The sequence below is a fragment of the Lucilia sericata genome, unplaced genomic scaffold (genome assembly GCF_015586225.1).
Source record: "Lucilia sericata isolate MDLA Ls3-8-SP2 unplaced genomic scaffold, ASM1558622v1 Contig000211F_arrow, whole genome shotgun sequence".
NCBI lineage: Eukaryota > Metazoa > Arthropoda > Insecta > Diptera > Calliphoridae > Lucilia > Lucilia sericata.
Window position 1 is genome coordinate 262,809 of NW_023994239.1, and position 24,171 is coordinate 286,979.

General features: G+C 30.0%; 1 protein-coding gene across 1 annotated transcript in view; it reads left to right on the plus strand.

Annotated features, from left to right (window-relative positions):
• Positions 1-24,171, plus strand: part of LOC119602155 (plexin-B) — a 327,104-nt gene that overhangs the window by 100,722 nt on the left and 202,211 nt on the right. The window contains exon 4 of the mRNA XM_037953517.1: positions 539-3,460. Within this exon, the coding sequence (XP_037809445.1) occupies positions 539-3,460 (2,922 nt within the window). The remainder of the gene's footprint in view (positions 1-538; positions 3,461-24,171) is intronic.

Here is a 24,171-nt window from a genome sequence, read left to right on the forward strand (position 1 = left end):
TGTTAGTTATTGAGAGTTTTTATTATATTCGTCACAGTAAAGTCTGCCCGTCTCTGGAACTGCCTACCACCAGATCATAGGGTGTTTGCAAATTCGGCTAACATATTTAACATAAACTGTATTTGCATATACATATGTATGTATGTGAGTCATCAGTCAAAGGAGATTACTTTCATCTATTTTTAATATAATCATTGTTGTTACTATCATGGACCTTACTTTATTGTTATTTATTCTTTACAAATTTGAATTGTTAGTAATTCAATTGTAAATTTTGAATTTTTTAGATGTAAGCTCTGTAATAATGTTTTTTTTTTGCCAAATATGGCTTCTTATTATTACCTGAATTGAAACAAATAAAGTGAAAATGACTAACTACCAATCAATTTTAATTACATTTTTACTGATTTATTAAACCTTCAAAAATATAATTGTTATTTGTTTTTGCCTCGGAAAATGACTAACTACCAATCAATTTTAATTACATTTTTACTGATTTATTAAACCTTCAAAAATATAATTGTTATTTGTTTTTTAGATTACCAAACTGCGTATTGAACATTGTTCAGTTTATACAAACTGTTCTTCATGCCTCGAGTCACGTGATCCATTTTGTGGATGGTGTTCTTTGGAAAAACGCTGTACTGTACGTTCTACGTGTCAAAAAGATACTTCTGCTGCTCGCTGGTTGTCATTAGGCAGTGGTCAGCAGTGCATCGATTTTGAGTCAATATTACCGGATAAAATACCTATTACAGAAGTCTCGCAAGTACAACTAATCATTCGCACCCTACCAGAACCTTTCAACGGAAAGTATCGTTGTGTCTTTGGCAATTCTTCGCCTATAGATGCAGAAGTACTTGAAAGTGGTTTATCGTGTATGACACCTCCATTATCCCAACGCCCGCTTATACCACCAAATTCTGATCATGTTTTAGTTCCATTGTCTGTACACAGCTCGGAGACAAACAAAGATTTTGTCACGCGGTCGTTTGCCTTTTTCGACTGTTCGCGACATAATACATGTCAAACTTGTGTTCACAGCTCTTGGGATTGTAATTGGTGTATTTATGATAATAAATGTGTGCACAAAATGCAGCAATGTCGGAATTTGGAAAATGTTATTGTTAAGGAGTTGGAATGTCCACATTTGAAACACTCCAAAGAACCAATTTTAATGCCTGTACGAGTTCCAAAGGAAATACGTTTTGAAATTGAAAATTTGCCGAAACCAAAGAGTGCACACTCTGGATTTTTATGCACTGTCCAAATAGAAGCAGCTCAAATGTTATTACCGGCTCGTATTGAAAACAACAGATTTGTAGTTTGTGAAAAAACGCCATATTTCTATGAAACAAATACATATGAATATCAAGCTAAAGTGGATATTACCTGGAATCGCCAACATTATATAGATACGGCTATTGTTACACTATACAAATGTGATGTTTTGGGATCACATCGTGAACATGCTGATTGTAGTTTATGTGTAACAAGAGATCCGAAATATCATTGTGCCTGGTGCGCAAATACTTGTGTCTATAACGAAACTTGTGCTGCAATCACGGCACTAAACAATGGTGTAGACTTAGACGTATTATCTTCTTCTTCGACACCAGTGCTTCCTCCAAACCATAACTTTGAGTCAAAATTTAATGAATGCCCTAAACCACGCATAGATATGATAAAACCTTTGTTTGGACCTATTGAAGGCGGGACTCTGGTAACAATTGAGGGTAGCAACTTAGGTATACGAGAAGAAGATGTAAAGGGCAAGATATCTATTGGTTCTGTGCCTTGTGAATTGGTCAATTATGAAATATCGGTAAAAATTGAATGCCGCACGGGTGCCGTTAATCACGAGCTAACTGCACCAGTAAAAGTTTTTAATGGCGCAGGTTTTACTGAGTCGAGTGTACAGTTTCAGTTTAAGGATATACAGTTAAATGGCTTAACACCTACAGTGGGTCCCAAATCCGGCGGAACTAAAATTACTTTAATGGGAAAATATTTAAATATTGGTTCTAATATACGTGCTTTTCTAGATGAATACGAATGCTTCATAAATATGATACAGGCATCATCATCACGCCTGACATGCATTACTTCGGAGTCATCACAACCAGAACCAATTAGAACGTTACATCTAATGGTCGATGGTGCTAATCGCACATATACATGCCAAATGCCTCAGCTTCAACAGAACATGCGCTCTTTATATGATCAACAAATTTTGTTTCACAATAACTATCGTTACAATTTACCTTCCCTAGCGATGCCGTGTTCGATATTTAATTACACTCAGGACCCCACCATAATGGAAATTAAACCGCTGCGAAGTTTTGCAAGCGGTGGTCGGCTTTTGACAGTTCATGGCATGTATTTGGATTCCATTCAAAAACCTGAACTAGAAGTGTATTTTGAAAGCGAGCGATTAAACAAAACTACTTGTGTGGTTATAAATTCAAGCCAAATGGAATGCCCATCTCCAGCAGTATCTCAAAAGTTTCTTGCATATAAAACTGCCTTAGATCAACAGTCGGAAAATGTAGGCATTAATCAAGCTACTGCATCATCAGTTTCGTCGGGTTATAATGCTCTAAGAAAGCTTGATAACCCATACAGCAGAGATATGGCCTACATTTATAGTACAACTGGTAATATTTATAATAACAATGATGGTTTTTACCATGCTCAAGATGTGGCGGCTTTTGTAAAAATACGCGAGACTCAGTTAAATCTGCAACTGGGTTTCAATATGGATGATGTTCAATGGGTAAGGGACTTAAATAAATACTTTCCGAGCCTAAGAAGTACCATAGTGTATGTACAAGATCCGAAGTACTACCCATTTAATGAAAATCCAAAACTTTACAAGGGCGATACACTAGTAATTGAAGGAGAAATGTTAAATGTTGCTGCAGACGAATCAGATGTTAAAGTTACCATAGGAACAGAGCAATGCAATGTTACCAGTTTAACGCTTACCCAATTACTATGTACCCCACCAGAAAAACAGCCAGCTCCTACAAATGAAAATGGTGTAGATCAGCTTAATGATTTACCGCTTGTTGTAGTAAACGTTGGTCGCAATATGCGTTTCGTAATAGGACATATAAAGTATGATTTAATGAAACCGTATTCATTTTCACATGTAATGTGGGTTATTATCTGTACAATTATTATTGTTGTTGTACTTTTAATAATTGTTTTATTTGTATATCGACGAAAGACTACACAGGCCGAAAGAGAATATAAACGCATACAAATTCAAATGATTACATTGGAGAGTAACGTTCGTTCAGAATGTAAGCAGGCATTTGCAGAATTGCAAACTGATATGACAGATTTAACGGCCGATTTGGAAACATCCGGTATACCCACCTTAGATCACATTAATTATATTATGAAAGTATTTTTCCCAGGTGTAACAGATCATCCCATATTGAATTCTCCAAAGGTAAGAACTTTTCTGTAAAAACACATTTACTTTTAATCGTAAGATATTATAATTTAACGTTGTAATTAGTTTATAAAAATCCGTCTATTCAAAAAGCCGGTTTGTCATTTAAACGAAAATTTACCATTTCTAGAAACCCGATTTTTTAGTTAAACGAGTATAAAAACCGGTTAACCGCAATTTATAAAAGTGTTAAAAAATTAATAATAAAATGCCCACATTTCATAAAATTTTAGGAATATTAAAGAAAATGTTGATTAAATATAATTCTTGTACTCTTTGTACAACTTGTTGTTTTAGAAAATTAATAGACCAAATCGTTATAGGGTAGAAGGGGGACCATACGCCACTTTTTTTTAAGGCGTTCTCAAATTAAAACCATAATACATATTCTTATTTTTTTTCTTGGTTCGGATACTTAGATATGTTGGCTTTAGTTTTATTCATTTCAATCTTTCCTATATCATCTTAATGTACATATTTTTTTAAATTTTTTGCACTGACCAAAAACGGCGATACCGCCCCACCCATGGGGTAAATACGCCAAGGAGATGGGGCAGATTTGTCATTAGTAAAATAAACCAAAAAAATTTAAAAATAAAAACTTTTTTCGCTATTTTATATTTTAATTCATTAAACAAAGTATAATAAACCAGATAAATATTGTTTATTTCAAATAACTTAACAAAAAAAATTAAAACAAATTGTGACTGTTTTTTTCTATATTTTAACCAAATTTTGTTCTACATCACAAGCATTACATATATTTGGCAAATGTGCCCCACGGGCAGTTTTGGGGGTTTAGTTTCAATTTTTTTTTGGCTTCAAATTATGTTATCGGAAATATTATTATATATTATTGTTCACTATTATTGACGTTCTATCACAGACCAATATATTTTTTCTATCACAAAAACTAAAAAAGTTAGTACAAAAAATACGCCAAGGAGATGGGGCAGATTTGTCATTAGTAAAATAAACCAAAAAAATTTAAAAATAAAAACTTTTTTCGCTATTTTATATTTTAATTCATTAAACAAAGTATAATAAACCAGATAAATATTGTTTATTTCAAATAACTTAACAAAAAAAATTAAAACAAATTGTGACTGTTTTTTTCTATATTTTAACCAAATTTTGTTCTACATCACAAGCATTACATATATTTGGCAAATGTGCCCCACGGGCAGTTTTGGGGGTTTAGTTTCAATTTTTTTTTGGCTTCAAATTATGTTATCGGAAATATTATTATATATTATTGTTCACTATTATTGACGTTCTATCACAGACCAATATATTTTTTCTATCACAAAAACTAAAAAAGTTAGTACAAAAAATTTGCACAGTGAAATATTTTCACAGCCTTTTGAAAAACAATCACGTCTGCCATATGTCCATCATATGTAAAGTTAATGTTTCAAACTTTCAGGGATGATAGATAATCGATAAACGAAAACAAAATTTGATAATGCGATAAAATCGATTACTCGGTTTTCAAGTTATTTGCCATTGGCAGATGTGCCCCTATGGCAGATGATCCCCCTTCTACCCTACATTATGATCTTTAGAAAATAGAAAACTAGTTTTGACTTAAATGCCATGTTTGGTAGACCGACTTATTATATAATTGTATGACAATGAATGTGCCCAAACGAAAAACACCCCATATACATATACATACATATACACATACATATACATATACGTATCCGAATTCTGTCAGAATTCGTTGCGAAAATCGTTTGAAAGGAATTCGGAACTCTTTGTCTAAGGAAATTCGGAAAAATATGCAGAATTTTCGGTCAGAATTAGGTACGAAATCTGATGTAAATTCCTGGGGAAATTCTGAAGGGATTTTCGACAAATCTGATTGAAGTCGGACAAATGTCTAATACCATATCTGACATTCTTTTGACATTTCGTATGAAAGTCTGATCAAATATAAGAAAGTCTGATAGATGTCGGATAAATGTCTGATGAAATGTCCGACAGTTCGTTCAAAAATCTGATCAAGTATAAGAAAGTCTGATAGATGTCTGATAAAATGTCCGACAGTTCGTACAAAAGTCTGATCAAGTATAAGAAAATGGCCTGACTATTCTGATCAATGTCTGATGAAAACTATTTTCATATATATAATTTATTATGGTTTAATTTTATTAATTTTAATAATAATTTATAAGCTTCCATTATTCATTACTTCTTAAGGGTACATACATAAATAAATAATAGAAACTTATAGAATATTTTTTAAATTAATAAAATTAAACCATACTATTTACATATTATATACGAAAATAGAGTTCATTATATACATCTATTTAAAATTATAAAATTAAACCATAAAAAATGATGTCATTTTTTGCTATTTTTTGTGTATTAACAAAGTTTAAAGAAATTTAAACAATAATCATCTCATATGCAGCAAGTAATGCTTTCCAAAGTCCAACTAAGAAAATAAAAAAAAAAAAAAATAAAAATTAAATTCCCTTTTAAAGTACAGTTGACGAATTTCAAAATAGAAACAGGTTTGTGCATGATTTTTATTAAAAAAAAAACAAAATTTCCTTCAGATAATGTGCAGAGTTGTCGCAAAGTTTTCTTACAAAACTACTGAAAATGGGAACAAAATTACCGAGTAAAAAATATCAGAATATCTGCAGACTATTCTGTTAAATATCTAAAGGAAATTTATATTATTCGCTTAATTGCCTGACGAAGTTACAAAAACAAATCTCTTCAGATTATGTGCAGATTTATCGTATTTTACTTCAGAAAATGTACAGACTATTCTTCTTTATGTCTAAAAAGAAAAATAGAAATAACAAAAAAAATTGTCCTCCGCCAATGTGCAGATTAGTCTCATAATTATCGTAACACTGAAAATCCCTTTCGACAATGTGCAGACAAGTCTGATGTTAATCGTTTAATACTTCAGAAAATGTGCAGAAAAGTCTAACAAACAGTTTGCCGATTATTCTGTAAAATGTCTAAAGGAAATTTAGAAATTCGTTAAAAATTCTGATAAAATATAAGAATTATTTCAGAAAATTTCTGACATCAGACATGTCTAAAAAATTGTTTACTGGGTACATATATACAGTGTCTCTCATAATTATTCGAATTTGGGTAAACTATAAAAAGAAACCAAATTTAATAATATATTTTGTGTGCAAAATAAATAAATTAATTTGTTATATTGTCTAGATAGTCCTTATGTTTGATATCACGCTTTTTAAAACTTGAAAAATTTGCATTGACTTAAATTAATTGTGGATTTTAAAAAAAAAGTCCATGAAATTGCCTCTAAAAAGTATACGAATTTTTCCTGTATTTCATATTTGATCATATTATACGCAACACAAATTTTAGAATCGAATAGTTTTTATGCGTAATATTGTTTTAAGGGGTTACTATCCACGGAAAGGATATATTTTTGGCCCATTTGGTCCACAATTTTGGGAAATTTTTACCTTTTTTCAAGTAATATCATTAAAATGGCGATTTTTGGCCATAATTGTAAATTTTTCTCCTTATTTCCAGAGATAAAACAAAAATTTGATATTCGGACTTAAAAGACGCCTTGGGGTATCTAAAAATAATATTTTTTGTTACAAGAATCTGTATTTAAACGTTCCAAGATAAATTATTCGGATCATTCTTCTGTCGCTAATTCAATATATTGGAACTTAAGTCCATTTTTATAATACTAGGATCAACTATTTTCGGGGAAAGTTTTCTGGTATATATTCTTTTAGATATCAGCTTTTATACATTTTAAGTTTTCCATGTGTTGTGGAAGTGTACATCTCCAAAACATGCCTCTAAAAAACACCATACAAAATAGTAAAATTATTATTTTTATATATCAATGGCCTCCATGCTGCATGGCACGATATCATTATGATCTAACTCAAAAATGTTGATATGTGTTTAAATATTATTTACTATGATCAAATTAAAATCAAAATTTTGGACTTACAGTGTTATTGTAACGGGCAAAATAAGCGTGAAAGTTACGAGTAGTAAAAACTGAAATCTACTATATAGGATGACGTTTTGTTAAGACATGTTTTGGGGTTGTATACCGCTATAATATATTGAAAATTTAAAATATATTAGTGCCAATATGTACATGAATATACACTAGACAACTTTGTCGGAAAATATCGTTCCTAGAGGTACGAAAAGTGACTTATGATCCAGATTATTCAATTAGAAACTGAAAAACGACACCAAAACTACTTCCTTATAACAAAAAGTATTATTTTTAGATATCCTATGGGTTCTATTAAATTCCAATATTAAATTTTGGTTTTATCTCAGGAAAAAGGTGAAAACATTACAAATATAGCCAAAAATCGCCATTTTAATGATATTACATGAAAAGAGGGTACAAATCCCCCAAAATTGTGGACCAAATGGGTCAAAAATATATCCATGCGGTTGATAGTTACCCCTTAAAACAATATTAAGCATAAAACCATGCGATTCTAGAATTTGTGTATCGTATAATATGATCAAATATGAAATACAGGAAAAATTCGCATACTTTTGTGAAGTAGTTTCATGGACTTTTTTTAAAAAAAGCACAACTAATTTAAGTAAATGTATAGTTTTTAAGTTTTAAGGGGCGTGATATTAAAACTAAGGACTATCTAGACAATATAACAAATTAATTTATTTATTTTCCACACAAAATATATTATTAAATTTGGTTTTTTTTCATAGTTTACCTAAATTCGAATACTTATGAGAGACACTGTATGTTGAATCAATATTATAGAAATTTCAAAAAAAAGTCTCTTTTTATATGTTCTTACATAATCCAGGCTCTACATGCTTAATGTTTCTTGGTTCAATATTGTAAATTCTAGGTTCAATATTATAAAAAATACTGAAGAACGAAAAAGTACCAAAAAGTCCCATTTTATAGATTCTCACTTAATCCGGAATATTCAAAAAGTACTTTTTGTACAAAGAAAAAGTACAAGAAGTCCCCTTTCATATTATAAAATATATTATAAAAAATTCAAAAATTACCTTTTGAAGAACGAACAAGTAAGAGTGCTATATTCGGCTGTGCCGAATCTTATATACCCTTCACCATAATGTATATAAAAATATCAATTTTATAAAATTTTAATTTTATTTCCTTTTCCCGAATATATCATTATTATAGCAATAGCAAAACATAATGAACAACAACAACGCCAAACGAAATAAACACACAAAAAGCAAAATACACAAGGCAGCAAACCAACAGACATCCAAACATACGAAACGAAATACACCAAAAAAAAAAAACAAAATACACAACGCAATGAAACAATGGACATCCAAACATACGAAACTGAATACACCAATAAACAAAAACAAGGCAATGAAACACACAGCCATCCAAACATATGAAACTGAATACACCAAGAAACAAAAACAACATATACATGGCAATGAAACAGACAGCCATTCAAACATACGAAACGAAATAATCAAAAAAACAAAAACAAAATACACAACGCAATGAATAAGCAGTGTTGTTGTTGCTTATTTTTTATGAAATTTTCAGATGTTGTCTCGGATTTTTTCTTATATCCCCGTTGTTTATGGACGGATTTTGCTGATTTTAAATAGGATACTTCTCGAAAGCATATCTGATAGAATTATTGAAGATTTGGATCCCGAAGATATCTGGGGTCCTCAGAAAACTGATTTCAACAGACAGACAGACGTACATGGCTTAATCGACTCCGCTACCTATAAGGATTCAGAATATATATACTTTATAGGGTCGGAAAATTATATTTTGGAAATTACAAACGGAATGACAAACTTATAAATACCCTTCTCACGAAGGTGAAGGGTATAAAAAGTATCGAAAAGTCCCCTTTTATGGATTCTCACCAGTGTTGCCATTTTAGCACTTTCAGTGCCAGATTTAGCATTTTGCATCGTGAAAATGCATTGAAGTTTGACAAAAATCTGATACAATGTATAGAATTTTGTATAAAATTTTGAAAATTTTTTCGGTGAAAATTAATTTAATGAATTGTCTATTTTTGTATTGTCATTACTCGTTTCACCCTTTTATAATGCCGAACTTTAAAGGCTTTTTATATCAAAGGCTAAAATTAAAATTCGAAATCGTATTTAAGCTGAATTTTTATGTTCAATAATACAAATTCGAAAAGAATTGAAATTCGAAAATGTATGCTGTTACACTTAAGGCATTGTTGCCCAAAATCGCGATTCCCTATCACGCGAGATAGGGCAAGAAATTTCTGCTGACGTTGCGTTGACTCACCTACACTATAAGCTTACTTGTGTATTTTCTTATTTGAGCATGTGTTAGTTGATTATCTCTCAACTTGCAAAACAAAATCAACTCAGTTGCTGATCAGCATTTTAATATACTTTTTAGTTTGCAGTCATTTTATTAGTACAGTTTTATTTTGGGTTACATTTTGTTCTCTGCTGCTTTACCAATACAAATTAATGTGTAACGGTATGTGCATGGGCAACACTGACTTAAGGCCTTAATCAAAAACAAATTTTAATTTTATACAAATTTTGTATGGAAATTTAGTATTAAAAATCTTTAACAAAATAAAATGTTGTTTATGAATATATAAAAAATTATATTACAAATAAAATACGATCATTTGAAAAATATCAAAATGAGGATTATGATGAAGATTTAGTACCAGAAATATTGGAGTCATGCACACATCAACAGTATTTTAATAAAAACTAGAAAAAATAAACATTTATATTAGATTAAAAAATTTTAGCACTTTTTTTTCATCCGTAGAACATTTTAGCACTAAGTTTTTCAAGTTTTACCATATTTTGAAATTCATTTTCTGGCAACACTGGTTCTCACTTAATCCGGGCTCTATATATTTAATTTCATGTATCTACGTTTAATATTGTAGAAGAATCAAGAAGTACCTTTTGAAGAACGAAAAAGTACCAAAAAGTCCCCTTTTATAGGTTTTCATTTAATCCGGACTCTACATAATAATTAATGTCATGTTTCTAGCCAATAACAACGTAACGTAATGGGCTGTTCTTTCATTGCTTTGTTTTTATAATCAAGTAAGTACAATAACAAAATTTACCGTATGATTATGTGTTTTGTTGTTGCTTGTTTATTATTTCTGCCTCAACATGCATGAAAAATCTCAATTTTTGGTGAAATTTTCAGAGGTTGCCTCGGATTTTTGCCCGTATCTCTGTTTTTATTTTTCTGATTTTAAATAGGAAACTTCTCAAAAGAATTGTTGAAGATGATTTCAGATATTTTTTATTTCTTAATTACTCAATAAGTGAGAATATGCGAGTACATATTTGAATTCGATCAATAAAGCAAAAATCAAATTACAGCGTATTCGGTAAATTAATGAACAAAATAAATATGTAATTATAATAATTATAATTAAATGCTGCAACAGGGGTGTTACATAGAACCCCCGCACAAAGGACTATTTTTCAACTTTTAACTGGTACTTTTTGAGTGTTTTATAAAATTGATCCGAAAAATTTAGCATGTGGAACCCGGAGTTAATAAGAATCTATAAAAGGAAATTTGTTGTACTTTTTTGATTTTTAACTGGTACTTTTTGAGTTTTCTATATTATTGAACATAGAAACATGAAATAAAAAATGTAGAGCCCTGATTAAGTGAGAACCTATAAAAGGGAACTTTTAGGTCCTTTTTCGTTTTTCACAAATTTGAGTTTTCTATAATATTGAACATTAAAACATGAAACAAAGCATGTAGAGACCGGAGTAAATGAGAATTCATAAAAGGGGACTTTTTAATACATGATATAACCCAGCAAAAATAATTGATGTTATACTTTACAAACGACATCTTAATCACATCTAAAAATGCGATTGCATACTTATCGCTTTTATAAACCAAACATATCCTTACAAATGAAAACACAGTTTAAAATGAGGAAGGATATGTAGAAAAGTCATTACAAACAACATATTCGAAGTACTTCAAATTTTGATGAAAAACCAATGAAATTTACATAAGCGTTACGTTGAAAGAATGTGGTTTATTTTTGACATACAAATATCGGATTTTTGCAGCTTCTAAAGATAAGATTAGATGTAGTTCAAAGTTGTCAAAAATGAAAAAGATCCCTCCAATGACACGCGAATGTAAAATTCATAGCTTTTTCACTTGAATTTGAAGCACTTCGGGTTACTAGATGTGATGGAAATTCGACAACTTTTTCCACAATTTTTTTGCTGGGAATACAAGTATATAATATTGAACCTAGACATATGAATTAAGTATGTACATCCCGGAGTAAATGAGAACCTATAAAAGGGGACTTTTTGATACTTTTTGAATTTTCTATAGTATTGAACCTAGAAACATAAAATTAAGCATTAAGAGCCCGGAGTAAATAAGAACCTATAAAAGAGGACCCTTTGGTACGTTTTCGTTCTTTAACTGGTAGTTTTTAAGTTTTCAATTATATTGAACACTGAAACTCAGAACTAAGCATTCACGGACTTATGTGAATGTAAATCTAAAGTGGTATTGTTTGAATTTTCTATAATATTGAACTTAAAAATATGAAATTAAATAAAAGATGTTTTCGTACTTCGATTGTTACTTTCTGAGATTGCTTATATATATACGGCAAAACTACATGAAATTTGGACCGCTAATAGGTCTAACCCCAAGAGGAACATAGTCTATATAAGATCTTGATCGGATGTCACGCCCCTTTTTACGCCCACTTTTTGTAAAACTTTTATTACACCAATTTTGCAATGATGCCATGTGGAATGAACATTACGACACATTACATCTTCAAAACCTATAATATATAATATTAAATACATATGAGATTTTTTTCTACTATTTCACTACATAACTAATAAACTTATTTACATAAAATTTGGCATTTAAAGGTCTAACCTCAGAAGTTAAAAAAAACACTATATGGTATTGACTGGATGCTACGCACATTTTTATGTTCACTTTTAGGTAGTTAAAATTTTAATCAAAAATTTATTTTTATTTGAAAGCTCTAAAATGTTTGTAGGTCCTTAACTTACTTTACGATTAGGTAAAATAAAAATCTGTAATCAATTTAATTTATTATCAAAAATCGATTTTCATCTAAAGCGTAAAATCGGTTGTGGATTCGTATACCACATCACTTATATTTTCCACGCGAAAACTATTCTTATTTCAAAACCTGTAGTCCGCTGCATATCTTAAAAAAAAACTATTTTAAAACAGAATCGGAAATTTTTTATCAAAGTTATATTGTTGTAGATCTGTATATATTACTCCCATCACTTATATTTTCCACCGGTAAACTATTTTTATTTCAAAACCTTTAATTTGCTGTATATCATCAGAAAATAACAGTTTTAAAAGAGAATCGGATGTAGTTTCCTACGATCGAGAAAACTATAAACTATATTAGATCTTGAATGAATGTCTACGATGCCACTTTTGTATGCAGTACTGAACAAAAAACTATATCTATATTAGATCTTGAATGAATGTCTACGATGTCACTTTTGTTTGCAGTACTCAACAAAAACCGCTCCTAAAATAGGGTAAATAATATATTCATATTACATTTTTCACAAAAATTCGAATTTTAAATTTAAATCTACAAATCCATCTAGAAAATTTCTATTTATATAACTCTTTAAAAATTTACTTTAAATAACTCTCAATTCGAGAAAAAATAAGATCCGTAATCACTCATATTTTACGTACAAAAATATAAAATTTAAATTTATTGTTAAATCGAGATAACAATAAAAATCTGCAATAAGTTAAAAAAACCATCAAAAATTATCTTGATATAAATTCGGTTGCCATTTTTTAAATGCAGCTCAAATCTAAAAAATCATGATATGTATTTGATAACTCATTTGAGTGTCCTGAAAGACAGTACTTTTGCAAATATTATATAAGTATACCTCTGAAACGATGCATATAAAGCATTATTCATACAATATATAGATGAATTCATCTTTCAATATCTTTTTATACTTTTTCATTTACCATTAACAAATTCCGAAATTTTTCAATTAGAGGAAGATGCGGATATTTTAGTAAGTAAAATTATTTGGGTAACTTTTTTGTATATCTAACGAGATTTCATCTTTAAACCTTTATTTCTTCGGATTTAATAAGTGGTGTCTAAATCCATCCAAAACTTTAGTGTGGATGCATAAAAGCTAATGAATAAAAATAATATTTTAAACATACTTTTTTTATAAATGGATGTATTTTTGAGAAACAAAGACGAAAAAACAGTAGTTTTACTCTTTAATGAACAACTCAAAATTTTTGTAAAATTAAAAGTAGTTTTGTTTTCTCTGTCAATATTCAATTCATTTTTCATGATTTTGTGCAGAATTTCTCATAATCGTTTCAGAGTTTTTTCAATTGCATGTACTTTTTCAAACAGCAAAAAAAAAAATCGCTTGAAATTTTATACGGTTAATGGTACGTATTTTTGAAATTAATAAAATGCCCCGAAGACTTTTGCCTCTTTACACCAGGGGCACTACAATTCAAAGTACGGTGTGACGTAATTTAAACTGAACAGTTCTTTAAATCTACTACACATGGAAAAAATAAAACAAATCATTTGAAAGTGTCCTTAGTTCTTTACCAGTGATTGAAAATGCTGTTTTCAGTATAATTTCTCAAAAAAGTTTTTTAAATTTTTCTACAAATTTAAAGAAACTGACTTTAAGGATTAAAAAAGGCAGAAAAATAAAATATTCATCTGAACATTTTTAAGGAAAAAAGAGCGGACTTTCATCTGGGGGCTTGGAGCCCCCATATGAATAAAATAGAAAAATTCGTATATCTGAGAAACTATTAGAGCTAGAATCTTTAAATTTTACTTGAAGATCTTCGACATTCATCTGAACATTTAGAGTATAACGGGCGGACTTCCAATGGGGTATTTGGTACCTCCCAAATGAATTAAATACAAAATTTCTTTTAACTGGGAAACTAATAGAACTAGATTCTTCAAATTTTGCACAAATTATTTGAATATTCATCTGAATATTTTGGAGGAAAAAGGGCGGACTTTCATCCGGGGAGCATGAAGCCCCCACATGAATTAAATTCGTATATCTGAGAAACTATTAGAGCTAGAATTTTCAAATTTTACATGAAGAACTTTGACATTCATGTGAACATTTAGAGAATAACGGGCGGACTTTCAATGGGGCGCCTGGACCACATATATGAATTAAATACAAATTTTTCATAGATAGATAGAAATTAGCGAACTTGCAACAATTTGCTTGGCATCTCTTATATGTAACATATTGTTAATCTGGAAAACTATTGTAGTTAGAATTTTCAAAATCGTTCAGTGGGTTTTTGATTTAATCAGTTTAAACGGCTAAACTGATTTTCTTGAAATTTTCACAATATCTTCCTGTATGTCTGGAAGGAGTTATAACTGCTTTTTATGTTGAAATTTTAAATGAGCGAGGTCCCACGTATAGAGTCCCCAAATTTTGTACAAGTAATTTTTGTTTAAATACAAATATTTTGGACAAAAATAGGGAGTTCAGCAAAAGCGGGTGTGGCACCTCCCATATGAAGTAAATACTAAAATCTAATTATTAAAATCTGTATATCTAGGAAACTATAACAGCTAGAGTCCCCAATTTTGGTGCCTCTCACGTGAAGTAATTGCAAAAAATTGTATATTCTTATTAATTAATTAATCTATATATATAAAAATTAATGTGTGTTTGTTTGTATGTTTATATGTTTGTATGTTTGAACGTTATAGACTACTAAACGGCTGAACCGATTTTATTCAAATTTTCACAGCGTATTCCTGTATGTCTGGAATAGGTAATAGGCTACTTTTGAAATTCTAAGTGGGCGAGGAGCCACGCCTATATTAAGAAAATATTAAATCCGTATATTTTAGATAATACAACAGTTAGAGTCCTCAAATTTTGTCGGAGCAACTTTAGTGTCAATATAATTATTTAGGACAAAAAGTAGGCGGACTATCATTAGGGGGCGTGGTACCTCCCATATAAATTAAATACAAAAATACGTTTATCTTGGAAACTATTACAGTTAGAATCTTCAAATTTTGCACGAAAAACTTTAACATCCATCTAAACAAAAATTCGTTTACCTGGAAAACCAATGGAACTAAATTCTTCAAATTTCGCACGAAGAACTTAAATATTCATCTCAACATTTTGGAGAAATGTTGGAGGGGCTTGAAGCCCCCATATGAATCAAATAGAAAAAATCGTATATCTGAGAAACTATTAGAGCTAGAATCTTCAAATTTTACATGGAGAACTTTGAAATTCATGTGAACATTTAGAGCATAACGGGCTTTCAATGGGTGGCTTGGCACAACATATATAAATACAAAATTTCGTGCATCTTGGAAACTCTTATATTATTCAAATTTTTTATAGATAGATAGAAATTGGCGATAGATAGAAACTGGCGAACTTGCAATAATTTGCTTGACATCTTTCATATGTAACATATAATAAATCTGGTATTTATTTATACATATTCCTTTTAGGGTAGCAAAGCACACTGGGTATAGCTAGTAAGTATATGAAAAACACTGTTTGTTTGTTTGTTACGCTTTTACGGCAAAACTACTGAACCGATTTACATGAAATTTGTATCGCTAATAGGTCTAATCCCAAAAGGAACAATAGGCTAGATCTTGATAGGATGCCACGCCCCTTTTTACGCCCACTTTTTGTAAAACTATTATAACACCAATTTTGCAATCACAATATGCAAAAACTATTGAACCGATTAACCTGAAATTTTGCATACCGATAGGTATAAGCTTGGAAAGAACTTTAGGCTATATATATGAACTTGTTCCGATACCACGCCCCTTTCTACGCACACTTTTTATAAAACTATACTTACCTATATCTTATAATATAATTATATGAAAGAGAAAGTCTGTTTGTTACGCTTTCACGGATAAACTGCTGAAACGATTTACATGAAATTTAGAACACTAATAGTTCTATTCTAAAGTGGAACAATAGGCTATATAAAGTCATGATTTGGCGTCACGATTCTTCTTATTCTCACTTTTTTCTATATAATTGTTTTACAAAATTTTCATTCGAGACTTACAGAAACTACTCATCCCATTTACATGAAATTTGGTATACCGATAGGTCTGATCTCAGGATCTGGATCGGACGCCACACCCATTTTTACGCCAACTTTTTGTAAAACAATTATTAAACCAAATTTACGTTCAGGCATACAAAAAACTACTGATCCGATTTTCATGAAATCTGTTATAGTGAATGTTGTGGAATGAACAGTACAACACATTACATCTTCAAAACCTATAATATATAATAATAAATATATATGAGACTATTTTTTTACTCCTTCATTACATAACTAATAAACTTATAAACTTAATACACTTTCGGGCCTGTGGTGATCTTAATGAAATGCAATGACCATTTTCCGTCATTTTTTTTTACATTTCATGATATTACTTGTTATAGTATATGAGAATTATTATTTAGGTAGTTAAAATTTTAATTAAAAATTTATATTTATTTGAAAACTCTAAAATGTTTGTAGGTCCTTAACTTACTTTACGATTAGGTAAAATAAAAATCTGTAATTAATTTAATTTATTATCAAAATTGGATTTTCATCTAAAGCGTAAAATCATTTATATTTTCTACGGGAAAACTATTCATATTTCAAAACCTGTTATCCGCTGCATATCCTCAAAAAAACTATTTTAAAACAGAACGGGATGTAGTTTACTACGATCGAGAAATAGCATATGGAAATTTTTTATCAAAGTTATTTTGTTGTAGATCCGTATATATTACTCCCATCGCTTATATTTTCCACCAACGATGCCACTTTAGTATGCAGAATAAAAACTACTGAACAAAACCCGCCCCTAAAATAGGATAAATAATATATTCATATTACATTTTTCATAAAAATTCGAATTTTAAACTTAAATCTACAAATCCATCTAGAAAATCATTCATATCTATATAACTCTCAATTCGAGAACACAATAAAGATCCCTTAGGTTAGGTTGATAGGAGGATGTATACTACATCAAATCCGAAGGAATACACCCAGGCCACTATCGGACCTGTTGTGTGCTCCTTAAAGATAATCATTCATATTTTCCATACAAGTCGACATAAACAAATTTCGTATGAGCCCCCATATAAGGTCCCCTTCAGAAAATTACTTTAACGCTCATTACTGGCTCAAAAATATGAGTACAGGAATAAAATTCGGCAAAAAGACTTGTATAAATTAAATCGTTCTTCAAAATTTTACGAGGATCGCGCCATGATTGACCCCACCCCTCATATAAGGTCCTTTTTAGAAAAAGACTTTAACGCTCATTACTGGTTTAAAAATACAAGTACATCGATGATCTACGACATACACAAGTTTTGCTAAACGAAAATCGTGGTCGAAAACAGTTCCACCTCCCACTGAAGGTCCCCTTCAGAAAATGAAAATTGAAAATTAATATTTTTAATTATGAAGAGCACGGTCCATACTTAAGCCCTCATTAAAGGTCCTCTTCCAAATATTACCCTGATATTTATATTAATATCGAAAAATTTAACATAAATCTAATAAATTGGAAAATCGTTTCGATAATAACAAAATCATCAATTCTTAAATATTACCATCTATATATACATATATAAAAGAGTAGTGTTACTGACTGACTGATTCATCATCGCACAGCCCAAACGAAGAAACGAAGAATCATGAAATTTTGACAGTAGATGTGATTTTGGTTATGTAGATCCACTAAGGAGGATTTTTGAAAATTTGTACATTTACGGGTAAAAAGGGGAAAAAAACGGGTAAAACAGGTTTTCTTAATTATCTTACACAATATTAGTGATACAAGAAAAATTTTAAATGCACCTGTATCTACTCTTAAAATGAGCAGATGGGTGTCTGGTACTTTTTTGAAATTCCTAATTTTAAGGGGTAAAAATGTGTATTAATTGTGATTTTGGTACCTTTTTTGGCCCTTTATAACTTTTGAACTAATTAACATAATAACATTTTTATAAATATTTTGGATACATCTCCCAAAATTATGAGACACCTGTTTCGTACTTTTTTAATATTCAGTCCTTTTTGGGTGTAAAGGGAGAAAACTGTATTTATGGTAGATTTTTTAGCACATTAAGAAAACTTTTTCGGTTTATTGAATTATTTCTATTAAATTACGGACTAACTCTGTAATATTTATTGTAATAAAATGTTTGCTATTTCACTGGAGAAAAAAGTACCAAAAAGGGAAAAAAAAACGGGAAATTTAATTTTATTCAAACTCTTTATTTACTCACACAAAATAAGCTGTTGCTTTATTATTCGAGTACTAAGATCTATATAGGACCAAATTCGAGTAAATTGTTTGGTACTTTTTGAAAGCATTATTTTTCTGGAACAAATGAATGCAGATTTGAATCGTTTGAGTTTTATATGTAATGTATAGTTTTACAAAAGTACGGAACATTTTGTAAACTTAATTCTCAAAAAAGTATATTTCTAAGCGAAAAGGGGAAAAATTGTACTCTTTTTATTAGTACTTTCCACTAAGGTAGAATTTATTCCACTTCTGGTACTTTTTCATTCTTCAAATGATACTCTGTATGTTCTATAATATGAATTCAAAACACATGATTATTAAACATACACGGTCCTCATTGAATAAGATTCTTTAAGTCCTCATTGAATAAGATTCTTTTATCTCATAAATGGTACTTTTTTAATTTTCTAAAATATTCAACCTAGGAACATTATTTTAACATACATGGTCTTGACTAAATGATATTCTGTAAGTGGGAACTATTTGGTACTTTTATATTCTTCAAATGGTACCTTTTAGATTCTTTATAATGGTTAACCGGAACACACGGTCCTTATTAAATGAGAATTTAATGAGAGAGATTTTTGTACTTTTTCGTTTTTCCGATGGTACTTTTTGATATTTTTACGATATTGAACATACATATTGAAAATAAAATTTAAAATGTAAGGACCTTAGTGAATGAGAATTTACTGAAGGGATTTTTGGTACTTTACATTCATTCATCAAACTATATTTTTTGAATTGTATATAATATTGAACACAGAAACATAAAATTTTTGATTAAATATTAATCTATTAAAGGTATTTTATAGTACTTTTTTCAATAGCACTTTCGCATTCAGCTTCTTACTGAATTCGAATTTAATCACGTGATATTGAACGTATAAAACTGAAACATTAAAAAAATGTTTAATCAATTTTAAGTTTTTTATAAAAGTAAACAAAATATTGTATGTATTTTATTTAAGTTAGGGTAGCGAAGCACCCAGGGTATGCTAGTTTATTTATAAAGAAGCATTCCTTTTCGGCTATGATTTAATGGTGGGTATATAAGATTCGGTACAGCCGAATATAACACTTTTACTTGTTTTATACTTAAATTCATAATGTAAACAAAATTAGAGGTATTTTGCAGTATTACTACAATATGTATTTATGGGTTAATTTTGAGGGTGTCCCGGTGGGCAAGTTGGTAGTGTGCTAGCCGATCAGTCTGGAGATTGTGGTTCGATTTCCACCAGAGATTCTGGTCTACCACACTACAACGGCCGTATGGTCATAGTAACCCTGCACAGTGGGGAAGAATCGAAATTTTTTGGAAATAAATCTGGCATTTATAAACGGCTGATCCGATCGGGATAAAATTGGCGTGAGCGTAGCCAAGGAGTATTCGAGTTTAAGTTTTGAAGATAAACCCCGCAGATGCCCCAGAGACGGCGCTGTGGCGGCTCAAAGTAGGGTACCTACGACATGTAAAATTTTTAAACTCGTGCCATTTTTTTGTTTTTTTACATGCTTGGACATACTACTTATCTCTTATAATATCCGAGTTATAGGCATTTAAAAATTTAGTGATACAAAATTTACCATACCTTGGTCCGCCTTTTTTTGAATACCGGGCGTAATTTTGGACCAAATTAGTTAGACAACAAAATTTCCAATAATATACAAAAAATTTCAGATCAATATCATTTACAGATCCAAAAATATACGTTTTTTAATATAAAAATTCAAAAAATTTTAGATTTTTGCCGTTTTTTTTTTTGCCAAAAATGTGTCTTAACTCTTTTATTAATAAAATAAAATTTTCTTTAAGAACATATAACAATTTTATAGTTTTCTAAAAGGTATCTTTACTCAGAAAGCTTTGGCGTAAAAAACTTGTCCTATTTTTTGAAAATGTTGCCACTGCGTCCTTCCGAATATGACCTATTTTTTATCAAAACTTCAACTTTGAGCGACATGTTCTAAAATCCCAAAGCTGGGATCAGAAAACTGAAAGCAGTTTTGGAAACCTCAATATGTTTTCTATTTACTCCAAAAGTATTTCCCAGCCCTGAAAGAAATGTGGACCCTATGGGAAAAAAGTAAAAATCCCATTTTTGGGAATTTCATTCCTATTTTTGGGAATTGCAGGATGCCCTTTGACCTTTTCAATTTTTTTTTGCATTTTCTTATTTGAAATGACAAATTTAACAAGCGTTGAAAATTTCATTGAGTTTTGTTCATAAATAAAGATTTTGTCATATATTACATATTTGTTTAATTTCTAAAACTATGATTTATATCAAAATTTTAATAGGGTCGCAGATAGCTACAACAATTTAGTCCATATTTATCCCTTAATATCTTTTTTTAGTTAGATATGGAAATTCTCGATTCTTTACAAAAATTTTCAAGCCAATATCTCAATTACATTCAAAAATATGTTCATTTAAACCTGTATCCTTTAATTTCATATTTTTCATATTTTAGTATTAAATATGACAGAACATATTTAAATCTTATATTTACCTATTTTCTATTTGTTTGCTTATCCTTATAATTGAAAGGTCCTATTATGCTTAAATCTTCACAAATTTATAACTATTTTTTACCAAAATTTTTTCGACAGATCATTTCGTTCTGTTTCGTTTATGATCATGTAGGTAAAAATATACAGGTAATGATAATTTCTATTCATTCTCTAATAAGAAATAACAATGACTGAATTACAGGCTATAGTAATATAGTCCTAAATGTTAATAGGAAGACAATTCGTAATTTTTTACTTTGGAATACCTGTATCGGAAATGACAAGAATTGGTATATAAGTAGACTTCTCAGATTTTAAGTACCATATTTAATAAATCTACAATGAAGATTACATTAAAGTTGTGTTCCGTTTTATGGAGTGTATCTTCAAAAGGTCCAGAAAGAATTGAAGACATTTCAAATTATATAAAAACTACATATAGTAGAAAAGTAGACAAAACAGGCATATCAAAAATTGAAAACTTTTTAAAGCTTTTTGATGTAAAAAGTAAGTCTGTGGATGGAAATCAAAAGAAATTTCGATTAAAATTTTGTAGTTGGATGGAAACTACTACGGAAATCTCAACTTACAACACATCAACAGGAGCGCCTTGCAAGTCATACGAAGACTTCTGTTCAAGGTTAAAAAAAAAGAGGGTCACACAAAAATTTTTTTCAATCTCAAATGAGGAAATTGCTGATACATTTAACGAAATGCTGAAAAAGGAAAACCAACCTATGGATGCCGTACATATTGCAACTATTCTTCCTAATGCATCACCAAAACGACTTAAGCGAATTGTGGAAAGTATACCAACTCCAACATCACAATCAAATATTACTGAAGAGGAAGCAATAGCGCTTATGTTGGAACTGGGTCTCAGTCGAAATAAGTACCAAATATTAAGGAAAGCTCTGCATGAAAAAGGACACAATATATTACCATCATACAAGGCGATCCAGGAAAAAAAAACAAACTATCCTACCATCACCTATTGCTGTTAATGATGTGGATGCTTGTATTGATATATCATCTTTGCTCGAAAACACAGCATCAAGAATTGTGTCAGACTTTTCAGAAGACCAACTAAGGAAAATTCATAACTGTGATGTTGTCTTAATGTGTAAGTGAGGATGTGACGGTTTATCAGCACTTACAGAATACAAACAAGCTTGTGGAAGTCGGACATTAGCAAACTACAAAAGTGTATTTATGTCATCATTAGTGCCATTACGAATTCGTTCATATTCCCTTAATCCATCATCGTCAAGCATCGGAAATTCATTTGAAGATATATGGATCAATACAACTCCGGGTTCAAAACATTTTTGTAGACCCATTGGATTTGAATATATAAAGGAGTCAAAGAAAACAACAAAAGATTTAGTGGAATATTTAAAAGATGAAATAAATGCACTGGAGCCCATTTGCATAAAAATAAAGGAATTCTCTATTAACGTATCATATCAGCTAAGCTTAACAATGATTGATGGAAAGGTCGGCAATGCCATAACAGAAACTTCTTCCTTCTGGAGATGCTCAATATGTAATGAGAAAAAGTCACAATTCTCAAATACAAACAAAAGCAGAAGTATTAATGAAGAAGTCCTGTCTTTCGGAATTTCACCACTTCATGCCAGAATACGTTTAATCAGATGGGATTAAACATCGACAAACCACTTCCAAGTTGCGGTAGTACAAATGACGGTAATACGGCGAGAAGGTTTTTTCGTGATTTTAAAATTACTTCAAAAATAACTGGAATCGACAAGGAGTTGCTTCGAAGAGTTAACACTATTTTAATAGCACTGAATAGTAAACATAAAATTAATGGAAATCGATTTGGGGAATATACATCTGAAATTTCTAAATTACTTGTATATCTGTATCCATGGAGGGATACAGATATACAAGGACTTATATTACCTTCTGGATATGTATACCGATATGACAGATTATTTTATAGAAAATAAGTAGTGTTAGGAATTAACTATATAAGTAGGTTGTAAGAATTAATTGTATTATGTTTAAGATAAACAGTTCAAATAAAAAAAGCTATTATACTAACTTATGATATTGTATTAAATTGTGTTTTATATTTCGGTGGGCGGGAAAGGAGGTTTGTGTGGGGTGATTTAGGTGTTGTTGTGCGTGGCTCATAATAAAATTATAATTTTTTTATTGTATATACAATGTTATAGTCTTTAATAAAATAATTAACTAAATAATTTTTAAAAATTGTCCAAATATTTTATTCAACACCAAATGTATGTTCTGTCATACTTAATACTAAAATATGAAAAAGATGAAATTAAAGGACACAGGTTTAAATGAACATATTTTTGAATGTAATTGAGATATTGGCTTGAAAATTTTTGTAAAGGGTCGAGAATTTCCATATCTAACTAAAAAATTATATTAAGGGATAAATATGGACTAAATTGTTGTAACTATCTGCGACCCTATTAAAATTTTGATATAAATCATAGTTTTAGAAATTAAACAAATATGTAATATATGACAAAATCTTTATTTATGAACAAAACTCAATGAAATTTTCAACGCTTGTTAAATTTGTCATTTCAAATAAGAAAATGCAAAAAAAAAATTGAAAAGGTCTAAGGGCATCCTGCAATTCCCAAAAATAGGAATGAAAATCCCAAAAATGGGATTTTTTACTTTTTTGCCCATAGGGTCCACATTTCTTTCAGGGCTGGGAAAATAATTTTGGAGTAAATAGAAAACATATTGAGGTTTCC